Genomic DNA, 16,177 nt, shown 5'->3' with positions numbered 1-16,177 from the left:
CATATTTTTAGATATTTGCTTCAGCCTGCACAGTGGAGGTTAATGGAATCTTGTCTGTGGTTTTAAAGACATTGAAACATCATATTTGATTTCCCTTAAACAATGCATGATTATCCCAAGACCTGGCTGACCTGCTCTGTTTTTATGCCCTTCCGCTGGCAGCTGTCCTACTCTCATGATCACGATATCTCAGGAAAGCCTGGAGTGAAATCTCTTGAAATTTGGCACAAATGTTCACATGTACTCAAGGATAAACTGATTAGATTTTGGTTTACAAAGGTCACCTCAAAAAACGATGGCCATAACACAATAATTCATAAGCTTTCAGACAAATATTTTTTTATATCAGAAAGGTATGGTAGATACCATAATGTTCTGCAAAAAAACACTTTTCTGGCTATTAATCAACACCATAACTCGAGAGCAGAAGGAGAGATTGTGACCTTATTTAAAATTCGGCCTGATACTAGTGTGGTGATATTAATCTTGAAACTGTGGTTATAGCAAAGATCTTCTGAGCTGCCAGGTTGATGAAGTCTGCTTCTTTGGAACAACATCAACATGTGAAGCTTTTTTCTGTCGTGGCTACACGAGAGTCTGGACACGTGAAGATAAACTGTCTGTTAAACTGGTAAACTAAAGCTGGTTGGCAGAGGCGTACAAACATGAGCTGGTAATTCTATTCCTCTAATCTAACTTTTACATTCCTAAAAACTTCCTTTAGCTTTTTACTGCTTTTAGAACAACAATCATAAATCTACTCTAGAGCTCATAATTTGTCAATAAGGGCACAAAAAATGAACATTTTGTGACATTTTAATGTTTTATTTTACTTCTAGTTTTATATCGTTGTAAACTGAATCTTTTTATGAATTAACACTGGTGGTTAGACAAGTTATTTGGAGACGTCTCAGTTTAAGGAAATTGTGATGAGCATATTCTTTCTACTTTTGTTTACAAAAGACGAATCTAACGCTGAGTATAATTGTCTTCATGATCTAATTTCTCCTCCAAATATTTCCCAATTAATTGCTTGCTTGATATATAGAATGTTCAAGAGCCCAAGTTGATTTCTTTAAATAGCTTTTTGTGTCAAACCATTCATCCTAAACTAAAATGATCAGTTTACTATCACATACAACACAGAAAAGCACTGAATCACTACAATTGAGAAGCTGGAACAAGAGAAAGTGAAGAGTTTTAACTTGAAATATTGATAATTACCAACTTATTATTTCAGCTCCTTATTGATGATGAAACAGATTAATTTAACTGTATTGTATTGGGTTTGCAGCAGAGATCTTAGTTGTCATATAACACTTGAACGGTGTTTCTAAACGAGCTGAACTGACCCTTTTTAAAGTTTTTATCTAAATGTAAAAGCTTAGGAAGTGCATAACACAAGCAACAAACCTGTGTTTGTCTCCACTCATGTCACGTTGTCTTGTTAGTGCTGCTGTGATACAATCACTGCATTGTGTTATCTGAAAATGGTAAAATTAGAACTTAAGCAATTACCTCACTCTGGAGAATTTCTTTTGTTGGTAATTAAGTCTTGACTGAACAGTGCAACAGTTACATCACTGCTGTGTGTGTGTGTGTGTGTGTGTGTGTGTGTGTGTGTGTGTGTGTGTGTGTGTGTGTGTGTGTGTGTGTGTGTGTGTGTGTGTGTGTGTGTGTCTCATTGTGTGACCACAATGGCGAGAGGGGACACACAGCAGTGATGTCATGGCTGGCAGGAAGCCTCTGGAGGGGACAGAGAGCCACGAAACAGCAGGAGCTGTGCTGCCCCCTACAGGCGGCTTTGTTCATCACACTTATAATCACATCAGTTTGAATAGAATCACATTGATGGAGGTTTAATTTGACTACATATATTCTTGTACAGATTCAGTATCAAAAACTTTACATTATGAAGCCACACTTTGATATAAAAACACATTAATTATATTATTATACATATTAAAAACATTTCTATAAATCCCTGCCTGAGTTCACACAGAACAATCCAACATACAAACACTGGTAAATTAACTTGATCTCAGGGTAGACCTGCCGCACAAAGCAGATTAAAGTTTAGTCTGGCTGTCTTTGGCCGAACAGGATATCCTGGATGACTAAAGCTGAAGAAGCAGCATCAACGTGCAGAATTATCACAATTATTGAGTATTTAATGTGACAAAACTCATGTTAACCAGGTAAAATATACACAAATCACACAACTAGACTTTAAAAACAGGAAAGAGCAGATTAGAATAGTGTCCTGATAAACAATGACAGAGGGTATCGTTTTATTTCATTTCCAGTAACCTCATTGAGTCTAAAAAGCTTAAAACCTCAACCTCAGGTTATCCTGAGCTGAAAGAATAATATGAGTAGGATAAGAATGTAAAAGCATGAAAGAAACATACTCCCAATAGGCAGCTTTAAGCATTATTCACTAGTGTGTTAGTGTAGTAAACTATGTTTACCTACAGTACAGGCCAAAAGTTTGGACACACCCATCTCATTCAATGCGTCTTTCTTTATTTTCATGACTATTTACAATGTAGATTCTCACTGAAGGCATCAAAACTATGAATGAACACATATGGAATTATGTACTTAACAAAAAAAGTGTGAAATAACTGAAAACATGTCTTTTATTTTAGATTCCTCAAAGTAGCCACCCTTTGCTTACTAGAATATAAGACATGTTTTCAGTTATTTCACACTTTTTTGTTAAGTACATAATTCCACATATGTTCATTAATAGTTTTGATGAATTTACAATGTCAATAGTCATGAAAATAAAGGAAAAACATTGAATGAGAAGGTGTGTCCAAACTTTTGGCCTGTACTATACATGTGACAGGAGTTTCTTCTATCTTTAACATAATTATCATGGTATGCTTCGGAGCCCCGAAAGGGCACTGTGGGATTTTTTCTTTCTGGAACTACTTTTGCATGAACCACAGAAAAAGTCCAGCTCTCAAAAGTATGCAGCCACCGTGACCACAGCTGGAGCTGGCTACGCCTGGCTGTGCGTTGAAGCTGTGACTGTGGATAAGTATGTGGCTCCTGCTGTGGCTTGTCTTTACAGCCCCTGATTTATTAACATTAGCAGAGAAACTATTGTAGTCAGACATGCATGCATTGAACCCTGAACTTCTATCAGACGTGTCGCCAATACGAACACCACAGGAGTTCAACATCAGTTTCAGCACAAAGCTCAGCCAGCAGCCTCTCAGTTCACTGCACAAACACAACCCCTGCATGTAGCTCATATTTGACCCTTTATGAATAATGTGTCCACGCATGGCTGCAGTCATAATGAATAACCACAAGAACAGACAGTCATAGCACAATGTAGAGAACTAACTAGCCTTGAGTAGTTATCCTAACATTAGTTGCAATGATTGTGGCTGCGCTCAAAAGTAAAGTGCCAGCTAGGGTTGAGCGATGTCTACGGGTCTGGCACATCACATCATTTCTTTGTTACTTTTTATTTGCATGTACAGTACAGGCCAAAAGTTTGGACACACACCTTCTCATTCAATGCGTTTTTCTTTATTTTCATGACTATTTACATTGTAGATTCTCACTGAAAGCATCAAAACTATGAATGAACACATATGGAATTATGTACTTAACAAAAAAAAGTGTGAAATAACTGAAAACATGTCTTGTATTTTAGATTCCTCAAAGTAACCACCCTTTGCTTACTAGAATATAAGACATGTTTTCAGTTATTTCACACTTTTTTGTTAAGTACATAATTCCACATGTGTTCATTAATAGTTTTGATGAATCACAATGTCAATAGTCATGAAAATAAAGGAAACACATTGAATGAGAAGGTGTGTCCAAACTTTTGGCCTGTACTGTATGTTGGATATTGATATAAGGATATTGTTGTTGTTTTTTTGCACTTTTGAGGCTTTTCACAGCCATCTGTCACTTCTCAGCATGTCCTTCTTGGGCTATTTTTCCTCCTTTTCCTTCCTTAGTGAAGCACAGGTCAGGGTTTTTATCCAATCTGGCAAAACTTGAACAGCAAACCATCCTCTATTATGCAATAAAATATCACAATTGTCAGGACTGAGGACTGAGACAGAGGGCAAATGCAAAGCACAACATGAGGGAACGTAAAAGTAATTCCGGAGGAAAATCCCAATGTAACCTTTTCAGAGTTCTGTATCATGTAAAACCTATACAAATCTTCACTTATCACATGAATGTAAACTCTTGATCTGTGTCAGGATCCTGTGGGAGTGAGGCCCTAATTTTTAGAGTGATCTGATTGGTCAGTGGGTGATCTGATGCCTCAGAGCAGGTTAGCTGTGCAGCGCTAATACAGTCCATGGTGAAAAGTAAGCCAACTTCATGATAAACCTTCAGTCAACCCGCTGATGTGACGTGTGACTCAGACCCCCAGATGTTTGTCCTGTGACCCCCCTCACACGGAGGTGGTTTCGGCCCTCAGCGGCGCCCTGGGGCCTGAGGCGTTGGCTCGGGCCTGCTGTTTCTCTGCTTCTCTGCGTTTCCGCTCCTGCAGGTAGCGTCTCACTCTCTGGATCGTCCTGAAGGTGAGCACCGTGCCGGCGATGTACAGGATGGTCGTGATGAGCCCGAACAGAGCCACGGCCGCGTCCGCCCCGCTCACGTCACAGTTCATCCAGGTGTAGCCGTTGCGGGCGTACAGCCTCTCACGCTGCTGACACACGTCTGTGGAGTTCACCTTGATGATGAAGTGAAGGTAAAGCCCCACGGCCACCACGTACACCACAGCTCCCACCGCCTGGAACACCAGCGCTCCGTACAGAAGCTTCCGGGACATCAGGTGTGGCGGTTTGTTCCCCGCGACCACAAACAGCAGCGAGAGGACCCCGAAGGTCAGACTGAAGGCGATGCCGCCGTAGATCCCCGGCGCCCTCATCTGGCTGTACTGCATGTCCAGCTCCCGTACCTTCTGCAGCTCGGTGCCCTGCAGGTTAAAGTTGGAGTTGATGTCGAAGCCGCCCAACCCGCCCATGGAGGACATGCCTGATGACACCATCTGAGCCGCGACCACGCAGATCAGGACCAGGCTGTTGGTCATCACAGCGCAGATCAGCACGATGCCTGCAAAGAGTTGAAACGTGAGGTCACAAAGATCAAGATCATTCTCTACATTTACAGTCCTTAAAATACAGATTCCCAAAAAGTTAGAATGCTGCGTAAAACAAATAAAAACTAAAGTAAAGTTTGATCATTAAATATACTGTCTTTGGACAGTTTTCAATTGAATGAACTACCTTTGCACATCAGACAAGCCTCCTCACTGTCCATTTTTAAAACTCATCTTAAAACCTATTTTTATTCCTTGGCTTTTAACCACGCATGAGACTCTGCTCTTGTTTTTAGTGTTTTATGGTTTGCTTTTATTTATTGTTTTTTAAATTGTTTTTTTTTAAAAAAGCAATGAATCTATTTATTTTAGTGTTTATTCCTGTTTTATTTATTTTAGTGTCTCTTGTTCTGTTTGTTTATGTACAGCACTTTGTTGCGGCTGTGGTTGTTTTAAAGTGCTTTACAAATAAAGTTAAGTTGAGTTGAGAGTTGAGAATGTCAGAATACATTAGCAAATTTTTGCATTCAGTTTTGATTATGTTTTAGACAATGTCCCAACTTTTTTAGCAAACTCTTTTAGGAAAGAAATTGGTTATAAAAATGCATACAAAAGAAATTAAAATACAGTAAATATAAAGTATTAAAATACTGTAAGATTATAATGATGTGTGTTTTAATAGGGTTGCACATAATTAAATTGTTTGTGTTACAAACAATCTTTAAATTGTTCTAGTAATTCATAATTTAATCTTATGAAATGTAAAAAAAATAGCCAACAATGCTCATCACAAGCCTACAAATGTAGTGCTTTGTCTAATCAACAGTCCAAAAACTAAATATATTACATATAGTGATATTAAACAGAACAAAAGTAACAGATCCTTACATTTGGGAAGCTGAAACCAAAACATGCTATGCTTTTTTGCGATAATAAACAATTAAATAAAATGTCATGTTATTAACATTCCTACAGGATAAACTCTTTTAGACTCGGGTATCAGGTTATAAAATGTCTCTTTCATCAAAGGGCAATTGGTAAACTCTGAGAAAGGAGAACTGTAAACAGCAGAAAACCGGTCGGTCCAGTATTCATAGAAGGAAAGACTGAGCTGCAAGGAGACTGAAACCAAAGTCCGCCCTGTGACGCAGCAGAGCGTTCATTTTATATCCGACCCAGATACTTCCAATTTTGATCCTGACTTACCTCTCCGGGAGCAAATATTAGTGCATGTGGACTGATGGCGCTCCACTCGAGGCTCTTCCCTTTGCACATGTTTGGGAGGGGAGTCAGCTTCTCTGGGGAGGTACGGGGGACGAGAGGAAGCAGACCTGGAGCACAGAAACACCAGTATAATTACACTGAGGAAGTCATCTAACACTTCATGTTTCTAGTTTGTAATCCAGCATATTTTGATTCATAGAGATACATGTCAGCATGGGCACTTAGCATTGCTGAAGAACTGAACCTTTTTGGTTTGGTTCCATTTGTAGCTTTTATTCCAGCATAGTTTTCACTCATTAGAATAATTTAACCTGGATAAGACACATTTTCAAAATGTATATCTTGAAACTGTTAAAGAACTGAATCCTAAACCTTGGATAATTGAAAAACAAAATTATTAAAATCCAATATCTATCAATGTTATTGATAGATAGATAGATAGATAGATAGATAGATAGATAGATAGATAGATAGATAGATAGATAGATAGATAATAAACAAATGTAGTTATGTGATAAACTAAATATAATACAAAGCCTAAGATAAATAAGATGCAATAACTACAATTGGCTGAATTTAATGATACACTTTACAATAAATAAAAATATCATATTGGATTAACTTTGTGTTTCCTAAAATATAATTAACTGTTAGTTAATATAAAGTCAATTTATGTATTATAAGACTCTAAATGCCTGATTCATATAAACCATATACATAAAAATAATAATAATGTAATAAAATAAATAAATAATAATGACAAAAAGCCTAACAATAGTTGAGCCTAGCTAGTTGAATAAAATATAAAATTACTGGAAAACAGTGTATTCAATGATCAATAATGACAGCTCATTAACTCTATGGAGTCTTGGGCTATTTTGTCCATTTTTTAATCCTTTTCATCCTGCCACTATACACCACTTAAAAATGTGTGAATGCCATGTTGGTATTTTTTTTTCAGCACAACCTCACCTATATGACCTGATAATAATAGATTTTTTTATTCTGACTTACTGGATCAACATTTTGAACCAAAAAGAAACAAAGGAAAACCAACATAAATGTGATCTTGTGATTGCGTGTGATCCTGTCATCCAACTCTGGCTTTTATTCTAGTGGGACTATTTTATTTGTGTCTTGTTTAGCATAACAATTTTGGTCGTTTTGTGTCTTTTTTGGTCATTTTGTGTCTTTATTGTGTCTTTTTTTAGCCATTTTGTGTGTTTTTTTTGCCATTTTGTGTCTTAGCCATTTTCTGTAATTTTTTTGTCATTTTGTGTCTTTTTTGGTCATTTTGTGTATTTTTTTTTTGTCATTTTTTCCGACATAATTTTAAATGTTGCAAATGTGAACAAAGGTTGCAAATATAACATATTAGGGGGTTACATCCATTTCTATAATTTGATACAAAATATATTTGAGCTTGTCTCCAGTTTTACTTGGTATATCATCATCAAACTGAAACTGGCCTCATGGAGTTTACAGCCAGAACTTTAGAGGTTTTGTGTCTTTTTTGGTCATTTGTGTCTTTTTTTTTTTTTAGACCTTTAGTCCAACATAAAATGTGATTTTGAATCTTTTGTTTTACTTTCAAAACACTATCACGCTCAATAAAGAAATTTGAATGTTGCAAATATAACACAAGAGGGTTCCATCCAGTTCTATGATTTTATACTAAATATATTTGAGCTTGTCTCCAGTTTTACTTGGTATATCATCATCAAACTGAAACTGGTCTCATGGAGTTTACAGCCAGAACTTTAGAGGTAAATTTACAGTAGTAAGTAAGTAAGTAAGTAAACTTTATTTATATAGCACCTTTCACAGACAGAAGTCACAAAGTGCTTCACATAAAAATCTGTAGGGCTCCAAGCTGCTTTGTTTTCTAGTCTGGATGTGATGAAGAAGTCATGATTTGGCGCTTTTGGAGACTCCAGAGGGTTAACCACATACCACACCTGTCATCGTGGGAGTCCCGGTAGTTCCGGTGGTCCCGATGGTCCCCGTTTCTCTCCCGATGGTCTCCGTTTCTCTCCCGGTGTCCCCGGTTTGATCGGGGCGGTTGGCTCATACCTGCTGACCAAAACCGACACGTTTGGACACAGAAATGACCTCTGAACAATGTATTAACCGTCAAAGTTAAAATACACGAAACGGTTATGTTTTTTTAAACGTATTTAATAACTTTTATCAAAGATTTTAACGTTAATTTCAAATTCTTGAAGACAGCCTGAGCGACCGTTGACGTTACGATGAAACGTCAACCGTCACGTTCATCAAAGAGTAAATAAAAACAAACGTTTCTTCAGCTGTCTAAACATGTCGAGCAACAAACAGCGGAGCAGGTTAGTAATTTCAAAAAGCGACAGAAAAAGAAGAAAAACATAACTGTGTTACTATTATGACACGTTGACTCGTTTTGTTATGTTAAAAAGTTTGTCTAATGTTGTGTTAATTCGACTGTTAACTGTCAAAGAAAGTACTTACTGCGAAGTGTCGATAAACGTGAACTAAAGTCCGACTATACCGCCATGTTTGATTTACTCCCCTGTCCAGGTAGAAGCAGCTCCACCCTGCCGCGAGGAGGAGGAGGAGGAGGAGGAAGAAGGCGGAAGAGGAGCGACAGGTTCAGGTGGATGAGTCTTTCAGCCACAGCTGGAGCTTCTTCACAACTGAGGATTTTTTTGGATAAAGTTCAAGTCATTACCAGCTGGTCTGAATCAGCGGCTTTGTGTTGTCAGTGGAGCCAGAGAAGCCTGTTTATACTCTGTTTTAGGGGGTGTTGGCCTTTTAACATGAGCAGCCTGTCTGTCTGCCTGCCTGTCTGCCTGTCTGTCTGCCTGTGGGGAGGAATGTAGTTGTTTATGTGCTTCTTTTATTATCCAAGATATTTACATGCAGCTCCATGAAGAGCCCAGTTGTGTTCACTCAACAATATGAACATACTCTCTGCTTGGAATCACACATTCCCAAGTTACTATACAATCTGTAGGCAGTTTGTGGACCATAAATTATTATTTTCCAAGTCGTGTCTTTGTAAGTCTTTCTGTGTCTTTTTTGGTCATTTTGTGTCTGTTGTTGCGGCTTTTTTTTAGTTATTTGTGTCTTTTTTGGTCATTTTGTGTCTGTTGTTGTGGCTTTTTTTTAGTTATTTGTGTCTTTTTTGGTCATTTTGTGTCCGTTGTTGTGTCTTTTTTGGTCATTTTGTGTCTTTTTCTAGTAATTTTGTGTCTTTTTTTGGTCATTTTGTGTCTGTTGTTGTGGCTTTTTTTTGTTATTTGTGTCTTTTTTGGTCATTTTGTGTCTGTTGTTGTGGCTTTTTTTTAGTTATTTGTGTCTTTTTTGGTCATTTTGTGTCTGTTGTTGTGTCTTTTTTGGTCATTTTGTGTCTTTTTCTTTTTCTAGTAATTTTGTGTCTTTTTTTGGTCATTTTGTGTCTGTTGTTGTGGCTTTTTTTTAGTTATTTGTGTCTTTTTTGGTCATTTTGTGTCTGTTGTTGTGGCTTTTTTTAGTTATTTGTGTCTTTTTTGGTCATTTTGTGTCCGTTGTTGTGTCTTTTTGGGTCATTTTGTGTCTTTTTCTAGTAATTTTGCGTCTTTTTTTGGTCATTTTGTGTCTGTTGTGGCTTTTTTTTGTTATTTGTGGCTTTTTTGGTCATTTTGTGTCTGTTGTTTTGGCTTTTTTTTAGTTATTTGTGTCTTTTTTGGTCATTTTGTGTCTGTTGTTGTGGCTTTTTTTAGTTATTTGTGTCTTTTTTGGTCATTTTGTGTCCGTTGTTGTGGCTTTTTTGGTCATTTTGTGTCTTTCTAGTAATTTTGTGTCTTTTATTGGTCATTTTGTGTCTTTTTTTGGTCATTTTGTGTCTGTTGTTGTGGCTTTTTTTTTAGTTATTTGTGTCTGTTGTTGTGGCTTTTTTTTAGTTATTTGTGTCTTTTTTTGGTCATTTTGTGTCCGTTGTTGTGTCTTTTTTGGTCATTTTGTGTCTTTCTAGTAATTTTGTGTCTTTTTTTGGTCATTTTGTGTCTGTTGTTGTGGCCTTTTTTTTGTTATTTGTGTCTTTTTTGGTCATTTTGTGTCTGTTGTTGTGGCTTTTTTTAGTTATTTGTGGTTTTTTGGTCATTTTGTGTCCATTGTTGTGGCTTTTTTGGTCATTTTGTGTCTTTCTAGTAATTTTGTGTCTTTTATTGGTCATTTTGTGTCTTTTTTTGGTCATTTTGTGTCTGTTGTTGGGTCTTTTTTTAGTTATTTTGTGTCTTTTTTGGTCATTTTGTGTCTGTTGTTGTGTCTTCTTTTGGTCATTTTGTGTCTTTTTCTAGTCATTTTGTGTCTTTTTTTGGTCATTTTGTGTCTTTTTTTAGTCCTTTAGTCCAACATAAAATGTGATTTTGAATCTTTTTTTTTACTTCAAAACACTATCATGCTCAATAAAGATTTTTTTATGTTGCAAATGTGAACAAAGGTTGCAAATATAATATATAATATTTCAAAACAGCACAGTTTATGCCCTTATAATTTCAGAGGGGTGTGTATATTTATAAAGTTAAAAACCAGAACCAACACCAAATCACAATGCACCACAGTAACAGCTGTTAATTTATGGAACAAATTGGAGAAAGACTTGAAAACTTGCAATACCATTAACTTATTCAAAAAAGTACTTAAAAATAGGATGATTAATTTATATAAGTTAGAGTAATGAGTGGTGACACGTTCTATGCGGCTACTATTTAGGAGAAATAAAAATCAAGCAGCTTCTTTCTTTTCTCTCTTTTGTGACTGCTTATTTCTTTTATCAATATATAACAGATTGAACAATTCTATTTTTTAAATTTACTTGAGTTGTAAAAGGGTAGGCGTAATAAGCTATGCTTCAGTCTTTTCGGTCCAAATGTCTATTATCAATTTTCTCTCATTGTTTACTTATTGTTTACTTTGATCAATGTTTTTTTTCTGGTTAATGACATGTATTAACCGAAATAAACAGATACGAAAAATATAACATATAAGAGGGTTAGATCCAGTTCTATAATTTTATACTAAATATATTTGACCTTGTCTCCAGTTTTACTTGGTATATCAACATCGAACTGAAACTGGCCTCATGGAGTTTGCAGCCAGAACTTTAGAGGTAAATTTACAGTAGGGCTCCACGCTGCTTTGTTTTTACGTCTGGATGTCATGAAGAAGTAAGCAATCCATTCATCTTTTTAGTCATTATAAAACTAAAAATGACAAACATTCACTAGTTGTAAATTCTTTATTGATTTGACACTTTCTGTCATAAAATAATGTGGGGTAAGTCATAAGAGTTTGTTGCAGGAAGCATTAGGAAAATAATAAGTACAGAAATGGTAAAACAATAAACAATCGGAGGTATAAACATTTATTAATCATATTATATATAGTCTTCTGTATGATAAATAGATTTGCTTTTATGTGTGTATTTTATATTCTTTTTGTCGTTTTATATATACCTCAGATTATTATTATTATTATTATTTTACAATAATTGAGGACAGGGGATGAAAAAACTAGTATGAAGACCAATGACTTAAAAAATAAGGCAACAAATTATGAGGCACCTTATGTAAAAGCCAGGTTAAAATATATGGCTTTAGGTTGTTGTTTTTCTAATCTTTGGAATGACAAGGGGGGCAGATGCATCGTCATTCACATGTAAAGTACTTTGAATTGAAATTGACTGTATAAAAAAACAAAAGAACAAAAACATTGTTAAAGTAAAACAATCAATTTCTAAATTATATTATTTGCTGCCGTTTTTATTCAGGCAAACCCGTAATTCATTTAAAAAATAATAGGATAAGTGCTTTATAAAAGGGGTTTATATGTTGTTGTTTTCTCTACCTTATTAGACATTTGATGCAACATATTTGAAATATTGTAAATGGTCAATATTAAATACAGCAGAAGTATCATGAATGTCCGCTAGGCTGCGGCACTCAAAAACTGACGACGTTGCAAGTCACGTGACAGTGAAATACTTCCGGTTTGTAGTTCTGTAAACAATAACATGAGCGTGAAACTAGCGGAGTGTCACTTCGTCTAACGTCCCAGTCGTCCTCTCTGTACCCGTTTAGTCCGGAACATATTCACCCTCTGCCCGGTCATGTTGTGGTTCCTCCGGACTGCGGCTCTCGGCTGCAGAGGTCTGACCGCTCTGCGCTGCCTGCCCGCCGGCTTCACCGCCTCCAGAAACACCGCTACATACATCCAGGGCCAGAGCCCCGAACCACGTATCCGTGAATACTTCTACTACATTGACCACCAAGGACAGGTGAGTGTGTGAACTGACACGAAATTAAACCTTCGAAAAATGTAACTATAATATATATTATCCTGTTAATATGATGTTATGTGCTCCACTTGTAGCTTTTCCTCGATGACACGAAAGTGAAGAACTTTGTCACCTGCTTTAAAGGTAAAAAGAAAAAGAAAAAGAAAATGAGCATACACAACGATACCCAAATACATCCATAGCAGGAGCTTATGTGACTGCAGGGTAAAGGCAGCAACTAACGATTCTATCCATTATAAGTTAATCTACAATTGTTTTCATTATTATTTATTGTTTGGTCTATATAATGTCAGAAAGGAGTGATAAAATGCAGTTTAATCAATCAAAAATGAAAATCAATCAATCAAAGTTACTTTATTTATCCCAGAGGCCGAGGGGAAATTCAGCTAGATCTGGTAGAATCTCTTGAAGGATGAGACAGCCTGATGGCTGCAGGAGAGAAGGATCTTTTGTATCTCTCCGTCCTGCAACAGAGAGAGAGGAGCCGTCCACTGCTGTTTTTTTGCTCCATAAAGGTTTTGTGTAGCAGATGATCCAGATATTTCAGGATGGCCTGGAACATGTTGACAGGTCATCTCTCCACCACCTCCTCCAGTGTGTCCAACCTGGCTCCAACCACAGAACCAGCTCTTTAGACCAGTCTGTCCAACCGCCTTCATCTCTGTGTGTGATGCTGCCTCCCCAGCAGACTGCAGCATAAAACAACACACTACCACCACAGACTGATGAAACATCTGCAGCATCTTACTACAGACGTCCAGAGATCTGAGCTTCCTTAAGAAAAAGAGGCGGCTCTGCCCCTTTTTGTAGAGAGCGTCTGTGTTTAGGGACCAGTCCAACTTATTATCCAGGTATACACCTAGATACTTATAACTTGGCACCACCTCCATGTTCCCCCCACAGGGATTCACTGGCTGAAGAGGGGGCTTGAGCCTGCAGAAATCTCTGATCATTTCCTTAGTCTTTGAGGTGTTCAGTAGGAAATAGTTCTTGTGACTCCAGTCACTGAATACTTTTTATCAGATCCCTATATTCAGATTCAGATTCCTGTCCATTCCTGATACACGCCACAATAGCAGTGTCGTAATAGTAATGTGATATTGAACAGAAAAAAGCAGGAAATCTCTGTATTTTAGAGTCTGAAAACAGCATTTTCTGCCTTATTTTTAATGACTATCAAACTCATTGATTATTTTCTGTCTATTGATGGATCATTTACTCAGCTAATTGTTGTAGCTCAAGTGTGAAACACTGCTGATGTCTTCATTGTTTTTCTGATCTAATTGTTAACGGTAGCAAACATGTATCATATTTTTATTGCATGATCTTTTATTTTGCTGTATTGCTTAGCAACTCCTCCTGTTTCTTTATTCCCAGACAAACCGTTCCTGGTCTTCTTCTTCACTCGGCTGCGTTCAAATCAGAGTGGTCGTTACGAGGAGGACTTCCCCTTCTTGTCCCTGTGCGGCAGGGAGAGGAACTTTGTGCGCTGCGATGACCGTCCCCTGGTCTTCACCCACCTGCTGCCGGGAGATCAGGAGCAGCTGTCATACTGCGGCGGGGCGGAGAAGCTGTCCGTCCCGTTCCGCCCAGAGGCGCTATACATGCATCCTGTCAGTGGACGAGTTTATCACCCCTGCTCAGAGCGAGGAGGGCTGGTTGGCTTGGTCAGGTCTGCTCTGGCCATCGAACTCAGCCCGTTCTTTGTTTATGCTCCGGGGCAAAGCCAATCAGGACAGCCTACACACTTTCTCTGGGGAGGACAGGAGCACACACTGACCAATGAGCTCGCAGCATTCTTCCCCACTGTGGAGGAGGGCAGCGAGAAGCAGGATGAGCTAGGATAACAACCAGAACTTGTCAAAGGTGTGACTCAGATTTTGAAATGGCTGCAATGTCCACATCAGTGTCCTATACAGGCAGCGAGAAAATAAGTTGTCAAAGTTGTGATCAGAAGCCTGAGCTGATGTTTCTAATTTATCTGGCATGTGAGAGGCGGACCCTTTATGATGTGGTGATGTGTTTTGGCCATTTTTTGGGGGGACACTTTTTTTGGCAGTGTCTCCCTTCATTACAGTTTGCAGCGGAAAGTAATTTTCCTTTCAGATTCCCCAAATTAAATTTGAATCTTGTTTATCAGATTCAGTCTCAGATGAAACACTAAGTAGCCCAGAGAAAAAAACTTGGTAATTATAGCATATTTGCTCAAGAGAAGAGTCATTGGCACTTTGAGTACAGATGGTTATACATCAACAGCATATACTCACAGTAATGTATAACCTACAAATGCATATTTGCAAACATATTGTCATATTCAACAACTACATTTACAGAGTAGCAGATGTCTGCAGCAGAGCTTAATAAAGAAAATAGCCGTAAACATTATTAAATTTGCTTGCACAGAAAATAGAAGTTCGAATCAAATGAAGAGTAATAAATGTTCCTGAAATAAGACAGAAAGAAAACACAGTTTGATTCTTACAATATTTATTTATATGTGAATAACATTGGGAAGATATTCTGTTGTAAAATAAAATAACAGCTTCATGAAAAGTATTTTAAAATGATTAGCCATGTTTAATAAAGTGAGATACTCTGACTTTCTTGTTTTCTTTTTTGTAGCTTGCTACTCTCTCTCTCTCTCTCTCTCTCTCTCTCTCTCTCTCTCTCTCTCTCTCTCTCTCTCAACCTTTGGAATTTGAAAGTACTTGTACTTGTAATTTCAATGTTTTGCTCTTATCATTTTAATCCACTACTTTTATCTGACTGATGTACTCTTAGCATTTATTTATTATATATATTGTAATTTATAATGTTTATGATGTTAAAAGTGCTAAAATACCTACAACTCAACACCATGCAAGAAGCCATTTATTTGGAGTACCTTTGTTTTTGATAGCACATTTTCTGCCAATTTGTTTGTACATTTACCTTTACTGTACATTTTGACTGCAGGTCTTAGTGATTTTTACATTTTACACAGTGACGGTTTGAGCCCTTCTCCCACCATTGGCCCCTTTACAGAACATAATAAGGCAACATGATGCAGGAGGTAAGGTGATGCTCTTCACTCTATCCACAATCCTTCCACTCACATTGTCTGATGAATAGTTAACCTTAATAAATAATTAAGACAAAAACAAAAGTTAGAAAAATCCATATTTTATCATAATATATTTATAGAAGATATGGATGCTAAGTATTTTAAGCTTTTCCCAAGATATATTCTAGTGAAGAGGCTCTTTACAAGCTATTTTTCAACAGCCCATTATTTAAAGCAAATAAATTACATCTGAAGGTCAGTTTCAGTAAGTCTTATCACATTGCAAGCCATAGGATTTTCCTTATATGACTGCATATTGTGTATTTCAATTAGTTTGAAATGAACTGTTAGTTAAGTTAATAATATAATACATAAGTTGGTTCAGTGCTTTGAAGTATATTTTATGTTACAAGTGGTATATTTCACGTTACTTTTAATATAAATGTTCTGCTTTACTAAAGACGCCACAGGCTGGCCTTTTGTTCAGAACAAGAACTGTAACAAC

The 16,177-nt window shown here is 37.0% G+C and overlaps 2 protein-coding genes across 5 annotated transcripts; one reads left to right on the top strand and one right to left on the bottom strand.

Moving 5' to 3' along the window:
• Positions 1-3,856: 3,856 nt before the first annotated feature.
• On the bottom strand, positions 3,857-8,908 carry si:ch211-191a24.4 (uncharacterized protein LOC100150331 homolog). 4 transcript variants are annotated; one of them, XM_059341050.1, is made up of 4 exons: positions 8,801-8,908; positions 8,270-8,386; positions 6,296-6,415; positions 3,857-5,103 (listed from the first exon to the last, which is right to left on the bottom strand). In XM_059341050.1, the coding sequence occupies exons 2-4, from the start codon at positions 8,382-8,384 to the stop codon at positions 4,439-4,441; spliced, it is 900 nt and encodes a 299-aa protein (XP_059197033.1). In that variant the 5' UTR covers positions 8,385-8,386; positions 8,801-8,908; the 3' UTR covers positions 3,857-4,438. The 4 variants fall into 4 exon arrangements, with proteins under 4 accessions (XP_059197033.1, XP_059197032.1, XP_059197034.1 ...); XM_059341049.1 differs by having other exon boundaries at positions 6,296-6,420; positions 8,272-8,386; XM_059341051.1 differs by having other exon boundaries at positions 8,270-8,389; positions 8,801-8,890.
• c9h8orf82 (chromosome 9 C8orf82 homolog) lies at positions 8,874-15,230 on the top strand. Its single transcript, XM_059341052.1, has 4 exons — positions 8,874-8,945; positions 12,412-12,608; positions 12,704-12,752; positions 14,007-15,230. The coding sequence occupies exons 2-4, from the start codon at positions 12,441-12,443 to the stop codon at positions 14,474-14,476; spliced, it is 687 nt and encodes a 228-aa protein (XP_059197035.1). The 5' UTR covers positions 8,874-8,945; positions 12,412-12,440; the 3' UTR covers positions 14,477-15,230.
• Positions 15,231-16,177: the final 947 nt, after the last annotated feature.

This window comes from Centropristis striata, chromosome 9 (genome assembly GCF_030273125.1).
Source record: "Centropristis striata isolate RG_2023a ecotype Rhode Island chromosome 9, C.striata_1.0, whole genome shotgun sequence".
Classification (NCBI taxonomy): domain Eukaryota; kingdom Metazoa; phylum Chordata; class Actinopteri; order Perciformes; family Serranidae; genus Centropristis; species Centropristis striata.
Note: the sequence above shows the minus strand (reverse complement) of the source record. Positions and strands in the feature narration are given on the sequence as shown.